We start from the raw sequence: 9,836 nt of genomic DNA on the forward strand, positions 1-9,836 counted from the left end.
GGAGCAGACCACAGGCGGAATACAGTTTAGCGTTAAGACTACAGATGGATGGCAAAAACAAAGAGTTCTGCATAAGTGCAGTGTTTGCTGTGTTCTGCATTTGAATGACTCCACAGTATTCACACTCATAGAATATGTGAGTGTGGGTAGGGGAAGAGTGGACGTGTTGAGAGCATGATCAGCTGGATCCAACATGTGTGCAGCTGGAACAACAGGCTGAGGTGTGAGATCCAACACATCCAGACTAGCCCCCCTTGACACCAGCCATAAATCACAGCACCCAGAATCACTCAATACACATCAATACACACATCGAGATTTAATTTAAGAGAAAGGACTGGATGTGTTTCTGTGCATGTTTCCATGTGCCCGTATTTGTGTGTGTGTATGTGTGTGTGACTGTGTTCGTGACTGTGTGTGTGTGACAAACACCTTTCCCTCTCCATCTCAGTAATGCTCTAATCATGCTGGAATGTCTGGGCAGACTGACCTGAGCGTTACCATGGTGAATAGATCCACCATCCTGGCTTGGCTTCTAGGGATCAATGAACCCACTGATCACCTGCTGGGATTTTTATTGATCCCGACTCTTTTCAATACACTGAGATAATTAATAAAGTTTCTTGTTCAACTGGAGATATTACATTGATTTGTCAATTATACCACAAGATATTTATGTTGAGTAGATTGGAGTCTTTTTCTTCCCTGTCCCCAGTCCCCTCACAATAATATAATTTTGTCCCACAATGATCCTCACATTACAGTAAAACAAAGAATATTGCAGTATTATAGCGCCCTCTGCCTGCAGAAGGTTGTATGAACTGCATGCCATTGTGCACCTCCAGGCCTTCTGTTGTGCAGGTACAATGACTGGAAATAGCTTTGATAAACACACCTGACCCTTTATTAATGTGGTATTGTATGTCATATGTACACCTCCACAAATCTGGCCTGCAAACATTCCCAGAGACTAAACATTCACTGTGAATTGATTACATTGCCTATGAGGCCTGACAGCAGTAGTAAACCTTACACTTACAGTTTTTGAGTTATACTGCCACCTAGGGGGTTGTAGAGAACGTAAAGCTCTTACAGTAATATGTTTTACAGGTCAGACCAGTCCATCTGCCCTCCAAAATCCTGTGTCATGGAAAGTGATTCACCATGACACACACACACACACGCATCTACTGTACATTCAACTGTACTCTGACAGCTGAATAACGAAGCATGAGTAACTCCACGGATGACGCTCAAACCTATGCTTTGACGACAATGACGACTTAAATATTCATGGTGATGTCACATTTACATTTAGTCATTTTAGCAGACGCTCTTATCCAGAGCAACATTTACATTGATGGAGGCATTTTGAGAATTTGTCTTTTGTATTTCATACCTTTGGCAAAAACGAATTTACATTGAAATGTTTAGTCCATGAATTGTATTCACAGGAACCCAAACCTAACAACTATCTATTATAGAGTGTTCTAGAGTATAATCTAGTGATGACCAGTGTTCTTAAAACCAAGTTCCAATAACCAGTGTTCTAAGCACTAGTGTTTTCTGGACTAGTGTTCTAACAACCATACTTCTAAGAATCAGTGTTCTAAGAACCAAGGTTTTAAAGATTAAGGATTTTAAGGAATATTCTGTGGACCAATGTTGTGTACAACCAGAAATAGAATAATAATATCATGTAAAATCATCTTTCTCCCCCAAAAAATTTAACATGGGTTTATGCTGTACCTGGACCGCTGTCAGATAAGGTAAATGCCAAGAACATGGTTTTCCACAGAGAAAAACAGGTCAAGCACGAGACAGGGACGCCTTGTCTGAGTGGTCACAGTCCTCACATGTAGGGCTAAGCAAAAGCTGAGCGAGCCCTAAAGATTTATTTTAGCTTTAAAATTTTGCCCTAAGGGCTGAATCTGAAAAGACGAGATGGAGACCTTCTTGTTGAAACTGTATTATCATAGGAACAGAACGAACAGAAATCAAATGACGTTAGATTTATCAGTATAGTTTAACCTACAGGCAACTCCTTGGTTGTCATGCTGATAGACTTGAGACTGCAGCGACCCTCCGGTATGTGTGTATGTGTGTATGTTATATCTCTGACGTCAAAAGGACATATAACGTCATCAGTTGTGAGAAGAAATGTCAAGGAATGACAATGACAACGCAGAAAAAAATTGCTATAGCTTTCAATTCTATACATTAATGTATAGAATTGGGAGAAGGTCCTGTGGTAACTACATCTGATTCATCCAGTTCTTTCGCTCTTTTCCAATTAAGTGTGGAAAGGTCAATTTGTTGTTGGGACAAAGGTGGGAGGAGGACATCCAAGGCCCCTGGTCAGGATGAGCCACAATGTCCATGTGAGAGTCCAAACAATGACTCTAACATCCGGGCCCTGGGTTAGGAGTCAAGTGAGTAAGACAGTTGGGCTTTTAATAAAGTTCAGTCTGGCAGAACAGCGTAGGTAACTCTGCTGGTCTTTATATGACATGCATCCCTTCATCTATTTAGTCAACCTGATTCACCTTCTCTTATTTTTTCTCCGTTTTTGTGTTTGTGTGTTTCAGATCACTCTCGTCCAACTTCTCCTTATTGTGACTGGTCGGGTCCCAAGCTCCTGGGTTCGGGGGAGAGTTAGGATTAGTGTGAGGCTTCAGGTGAGCGTGACGGTTAGGGGAGGTTCCTTCTGCAGCCTTCCGGAGCAGACTGAAGGGTAAGGGTGATGGGGGGGGGGGGGGGGGGGGCGAGGTGGTCAAATTGAACTTGGACCTCTACACGTGTGCATAAACGTTAGGCAGGAACAGTTCAGCCTGTGCAGTAGGCACATCTGAAGTATTGAACTCACTCCCCATTTCAAATACAAGCCTCCAGAGCCATCCTAGTGCATAGTAATGGTTTCGTAGATAGATACTTGGACACACACAGGTTTATCATCCGTATGTCACACAGAGAAAGTACTGTGCTGGTTGAGGCGCATGTGTTTTCAGAACGTGCAGCTCAGTGTCGTCTAATATCTCTGTCTTTCCTGAATGTTCCCTGGGGTGGAATGTAGAGGGGTCGGGGGGGTTGTGTATCAGCTAGCGCAGCCAATGCCAATGCAGTGGACCAGTTGACCCACAAAATAACACAAACACACGCATGCAGAAATGCTGGAAACTGGCTGTTTCAGGCGTGCACCAACAAGCCTCCAATGACGTTCACAGTTGATGTCATAGGGCAGTAGTGACAGTTATCCAGGACCTCTAAGGCCTTTACCTGCGGCTAGGATTCAGACCCACACACACACACCCCTCCCCCACTGACTATCAAATCTGAGATACATCTGGATATTATTCTAAATTATTCTATTTCTATAGTAAAACTCCATTCATACCACATCATACATTTATAACTTAGCTCCAAATTGGATATTCAAAATCAATAACAAGATATTGGGTTTTGGTTGGGGTTATTGATTAACGATCAATGGAGTAATCAATATTTCACATGGATCTTGTTACACAGCCGTGGCGTACACCCCAATTTTACATTTTTCTTGTGGTGGTGCGGCTTATAGCACGTTTTATAACAAAACAACAGTATAAACACTGTTTTCGTAAAAGCTATTTTAAACATTAGTTAATGCAATGTAAAACATACATTTTGCACTTACTTTGGTTTTTGTACGTAGTTTGGAATGATCCGTCCACAAACAACATGTTGTGCAGACTTCATCTTGGTCAAACTCAAATTGAAAGGGCTTACATATGTAAATTAATCCATGACGATTTGTATGTTAATGTATGAAAATGCCTTTTCATTTTTGGTACAAATGTCAATAAACCTTTTTTTGTGGACAGTTGTTTCTTATATAACCCTATTCAATCTATTTCACAAAACCACATTGGAATTTTAAACAACCGCATTGGAATTTTAGCCATGTGCATGAAAGGGAGAATTACACCGCCCGTGATAAAGACAATTACCAATTGTAATACAGACGTTTCGTTTCACTCGCGCTGCCATTTCCAGGCTGCCGTGAAATTGTCTAGTTTTGGCTTTAGAGATCAAAAGAAGTTTGTGAGCCACGCTTATGCCTCAACTTTTAGATAATGTTTAATTTAAATTTCTCTGTATAAATACTGCAGACTGAACCTAGCAGTCACTTTGTATTCACATTCCTTCGTGTTAAAAGTAAAGTTTAAATATAAAAAATGCCCTGCGATGAATCTGTAGCTGTGCCATTATCTTCTAGAAGATCTTATACAAATTCCAAGAAGCTGGAGGTAATTGAACTCGCGAAACAGAAAGGAAACCGTGCCGCAGCAAGAGAACATGGAGTATATGAAAGCCAGGTTCGTCAGTGGAGACTCCGAGAAGATGACCTGAAAAAGCAGAAACCAACTGCCAGAGCCACTGGTCGAGCACAACGCTGCCGCTGGCCAAATTTAGAGAAGAATATGGCGTCCTGGATCACAGCCCAGCGAGATGCCGGGAGAGCCGGGAGTACTGTAGCCATTCGACTAAAAGCCAGTGTAATGGCAAAGGAAATGGTACATGAGGATTTTATGTCAATCCCAGTCTAGGTCCATACTCGTGCATTGCTTGGTATCATTGTTCCCCTGTCAAGTGCGGCCTATATTCCAGTGCGGTTTATACTCAGATTTACGAAAAACGAAGCTCCCATTCTGGTGGGGTTTATACAAAAATGCGGCTTATCTTCCGAAAAATACGGTACATCACGTTTTCAGTGTTACAAATGTGTCAGTAATAAGTGCATACCATGAATGACTGGACCGTAAACAATTGCATAGATGATGGCATGACAGAGTACACAAGAATGACACTGTACAGTTCATCTGAATATTTTTTTGTGAATGAATATCATTAAGTGTTTCTACTGAGGTGGCCTCATTCCATTGACATAGGCTGTGGTGAAATAAATGATTTGTGAAAATACATCAGCATGTCTGCCACTACTATGCGGTCTATTTCCCTATCCTTACTCTCTCTTTCTGTCTCTCTTTCCTTTCCTCTCTCCATCCCTCCCCCCATCCATCCCTCCCTCCCCTCCTGGTAATAAATACATGTGGAATCATCACAGATGTCAGAGAGGGACCCTTGCCTTAAACTTTGTATCACTTTAAATAGCCAGCCTCCACAGTCAATCTCCAGCAGCACAGGATCCAGCCAGCCATCAGAATGTCAAGGAACCTCGCGCCAGGTAGCTACCTCCAGGGAGCCCCGGGGAGCCCAGCCCCAGACTATGCATGCGATCCATGGGCCCCACCTGCACGGGGCTGGTGGAACCAGCATCTTTTTGTGTGTTTCCCTTCATCTTTTTCCCTTCATACATTTTGCACCTCTTCTCTTTTCTATTCTGTCCCAGTCTTCTCATCAACTCATCTCTTTGATCTCTCTCAATCTCACTCGCTCTTCTTCTTTGTATTTTTCTTATTTTTTCTTCTTCTTACTTAGTCTTAGTTTTCTTCATTCATGCTGTCAGTTATGCTACATCAGGTGGAATTTCAATATTGTTCTATTTGCATCTCCGCCTCTCTCGCTCTCTTTCCCTCCCTGTCCTTCTCTGTCTCTCTGCCAGTGTCAGTGGTCCTCATGATCCTGGTGTGTTTGGAGCTGCGTGCCCGGCTGTGCCAGGTCAGCGGAGCTCCTATCTGTGCCCACGGCCAGACCGGGTGCCACATCCTCTCACTGGCAGACCTGTTCGAACGAGTCATCCAGCACTCCGCCCGGATGCACGGAATCTCCAGCGACCTGCACTCTGAATTCGTAAGGCTTATTTATGTCTCTGTCTCATTGATAGTTTTCAGTTTGTTATTTCTGTATTTGTGTTGCTTTTTATTGTTAGTTTACAAGTCTGAAATATCTCTCACAATCAGGGGCGGCGCCAGAGAATTTTTAATGCAGGTGCTGAGCGGATTGAGGGGGTGCTAGATTATTGACAGCGGGAGCTGCGCAATATATGATATATAAATACTAGTAATAAATTAGCAACATTTTGGGGGGTGCTATCGGGGTGCTTTGTTTTTTTGGGGGGGTGCTGAAGCACCTGCTAGCCCCTCCTTAGCACCGCCCATGCTCACAATCTTGGTCGTTCATTTGAGATTTTTACGTTTTAAATATCTGTCACAACGTTGTTCATTATTGTAAGTTTCTAAGTCTATATTATCTTGTTCTTATTTGTGCATTTATAAGTATAAAATGTAAAAATATAATTTTTTTTATGTTTTACAAATTTGACAATTTATAATAATCTCTATTATATATTGATATAATTGGTTTGTTGAAGGAATTTAATTTTGTCACAGTTATATTGGTTGTTCATATTTACAATTACTGTAAACGTCTCAACATTTCATGTAAAATCTTCTTCAAGTGTGTTAGTCTAAAAGTCATTGTTATCCATAATCATTGTTATTCTCTCTTTGCATCTTGTTGGTTCAGAAATCTCAATCATGAACTTGCCTGTCTACATCTTTTGACCATCCTCTGACCCAACCCTCCTGCCCTTATGCCTCCCTGTATTCCTGCCCTCCTGATGACTCTCATCTTCCCCTCCACCAGGAAAATTACTTCCTCCCCAGCAAGAATCACATAGGCAGAGTCAACCGCATCTGTCACACCTCATCCATCCTCACGCCCAATGGAAAGGAAAATGCGCAGAGACTGACCGTGAGTGCAAATTAACCCCTAAACCTCCATATCCCTAACCCTTCGCCCTTCGCCCTAACCCCCAACCCTATACCTTACCCCTCATCTAGATCCCTCATATCCACCTCCTCCATGTCTTCCTCCGCTAGAGAGAAGAGCTGGCGGAGGTGATTCTGAAGCTGCTGGTGGCTTGGAGGGATCCTCTTTGGCAGTTCCACCAGAACATAGCTCAACACCACGACTTCAATAACTTCAGCTCCAACAAGGCTCTGGAGATGAGCGACATGGTGCACGAGCTACGCAAGGGTGTTGAGAAGGTGGCCGAGAAGGTAAGTGTTTATGTGTTTGTGTGTGTGTGTGTGTGTGTGTGTGTGTGCCTGTGATTCAAAGAAGCCTAGTCAACGTTTGGTCCTCACATTCAGATCATTATCATCCGCTACAAATGAGTAGTTTAGTTGTTTGTCTGATGTAGGATGACGTCGGATGTCTTTTGCATCCTGTGTGCGTCAGTCCAGTAAAAACTTGAGTCAGAGCTGCTACGGCTCTTGCAAATGAAACGAGGTTGCGTGTCACTGAAGGCTTTTTAATTGGACAGTTAACTCGCAGATGATCCATAATCCTCATTATGGATGTCTAAATGTTGCTGGAAGGATGCTCTGAATCACAAAGAGAGAAAAAGGGAGGGAGGTGGAGCAGGGAAAGAGAGAATCACAGAGAAAAAGCTGAAAGAGAGAAATGATTAGGGGAATGGGCTGGGGGGCAGAGGGGTGATTGAGGAAGAGGGAAAGATAGAGAGAGTGAGTTGAAGAAAGCAGAGTGAACCTCGGATGTCCCACAGCGAGTGCGGCCTGATGGCCAGCGACACAGTGCAGACAGAGCCTGGAAGAACTTCTGACTCACCTGCATCTCTATACAGAAGCACTCTGCCTGCGAGTTGCCCAGCCTGTGACACAGGAAGTCACGGGGACAGGCTTCGGTCGCCTAGAGGGGTTCATCTCACCATATCAGTAGACCGTTCATGAGTCAACTGCTGAAGTCTTCTTGAGTCGCATGGATCCTGAAATAATTTTGTTTATGATGCTCCACTGACCTGTGTGTGTGTCCGGTGCGTGTGTGTGCCTCTGCGTGTGTGTGTGGGTGTGTGTGCCTCCTTCCAGATGCAGCACCTTGGCATGATGAGTAACTCCCTCAGCGGCCTGTCGTCTCCGGAGGCGTTGGTTCCGTCGTCCGTCAGCGACGAGTCTCGCCCGATGAGCGACCACGACTTGCTGTTCTGCTTCCGCCGAGACTCCAACAAAGTCCAGAACTACCTGAAGATCCTCAAGTGTGGCATCGTCCCCGAGCACGGCTGCTGAGACGACCGTCCTGCTGAACACGTAATTTCTTGTCTCCCCGTCTGCCAGTACCCCCCCCCCTCCCTTTTGTCAGCTGTGTGCTCACCACTTACACAGGCCTTGTTTACTGTCGGAAGGAACCCTGACACACTTCAGAACCATTTTACATCTTGAACATATAGTTACCTTGCCTGTCATCTTAGTGTGTGAAGTGAGAATTTGAGCTCTTGCCTCTTGACACTACATAGTGAAACATGAGATTTCAATATTGACTGAATTGCACATGTGAATCTTTCCAACATGTTTATTTTTGTATTTATTACTTTGGTAACACTTTATAATAAGTCAACGCTTTTTGGCATTTACAAAGTGTTAACTAATAGTTAGTTAATCCTTTATAAAACATTTTGAAACATTAACAATACATTATTAAATAGTTAATAAGCTTATTATTAAACACTATGTTGATCATTAATAAACACTGTTAAAAATTATGCATTTTATTCATAATACAATTCATAAGGTGTTTGATAACTGCATTATCATACTTTATAGACAGCTTGTTAATATAGTTGCAAACCAGTAGTTTAAAAGGTGTTAATGGTACATGAGCTGGTATAGAAAGCATTAGCAAATGGTGAACAAACCATTTACATTACCTTTATAAAGCATGAGTAAATAACTAATAACATATTTACTTATGTCTTTAATTAATGTATGCCAAGTCGAATACAGGATGTACACTATGATTTGCAGATATCTTAACAACTATTTTATAAAGACTTACTAATGATGCAACTTCTGATTAGTAATGCAAGTTATAAAGCATTTACTAACTGTTAGCTTTGGCTTTTGCGTGACCTAATCTAAAGTGTGAACTATTTATGCCTTATTAAGCATTTATAGAAAGACTATAGGCCTATAGATGTTGGGTTTTTGTTTTTTAGAAGAAATAGCTGTTAATTTATTTACCTGGGTAATAAAATAGTATTTTATTTCCATTAAGAAGCAATACAATAGAATTGGTATAAAAGTTGGTTACCCGAAGCTGTATTTTATTTTCCAAAAATGGCTGTAATAAACTGCAAATGTTTAGCTACTCCTCGACAGGTCTGCAAACGCCTTTGAAAGCAGAGATTTGATCGTAGGTCGAGGTTTACAAACAAATCGTTTTAACAAATTTAGGCGACAAAGCGTTTGCTGACCTGTCGAAGAGTAAACATTTGGTTTCTTATATACTACAACAATACGTGGGAAGATCCCAAATCAAACACGGCGAATCTGGAGCAGACGCCATCTTGTCAGAGCAATCAGCTGCACTTGTACTGGTGACGTCACTACATCTCCAAGGCAACATATCAACAACTCTTTTGAGAACGTCTTCTGAACCAATAAGAACAGCATATTGGTTCAATTGCAACAACAGTACGAGCGTTCTGATTGGCTAATGGGTAGTCATGCCAGCCGCGTACATCTATGCGCGTATTGACCTCATCTGCGGTCTGATACGTATTCTTATTGCCCTCCGCTGATGTCATCTTCAAAATGAGCGAGATCGAGGAGTTTTACTATCCAGATGACAATGAAGACATCAACAGCGACGAGGAAATTCTTAACTTTCTACAAGAGCAGAAAAGTGTGAACACAGAGAGATAAACGACAAGCGCTAGGCAGATTGCTAGGTTTGGTTGCTCAGATTTCAGATTGGTTGCTAGGTGCTAACACCTGAAACACACCGTGAGAAGACGAGTACAGTAGAGCTGAACAAAACTACATGTTTTAAATGAAAAGAGCTAAAAATGCCATATAATAAACAACTTACTAACCTTG

The 9,836-nt window shown here is 42.2% G+C and overlaps 1 protein-coding gene across 1 annotated transcript; it reads left to right on the forward strand.

Moving 5' to 3' along the window:
* The first annotated feature begins 5,119 nt into the window (after positions 1-5,119).
* On the forward strand, positions 5,120-8,301 carry prl2 (prolactin 2). The gene is made up of 5 exons (XM_062483309.1): positions 5,120-5,224; positions 5,603-5,790; positions 6,586-6,693; positions 6,822-7,001; positions 7,830-8,301. Exons 1-5 carry the CDS (start codon positions 5,203-5,205, stop codon positions 8,025-8,027), a joined length of 696 nt encoding a protein of 231 aa, XP_062339293.1. The 5' UTR covers positions 5,120-5,202; the 3' UTR covers positions 8,028-8,301.
* Positions 8,302-9,836: the final 1,535 nt, after the last annotated feature.

This window comes from Osmerus eperlanus, chromosome 17 (genome assembly GCF_963692335.1).
Source record: "Osmerus eperlanus chromosome 17, fOsmEpe2.1, whole genome shotgun sequence".
NCBI classification, from domain to species: Eukaryota; Metazoa; Chordata; class Actinopteri; order Osmeriformes; family Osmeridae; genus Osmerus; species Osmerus eperlanus.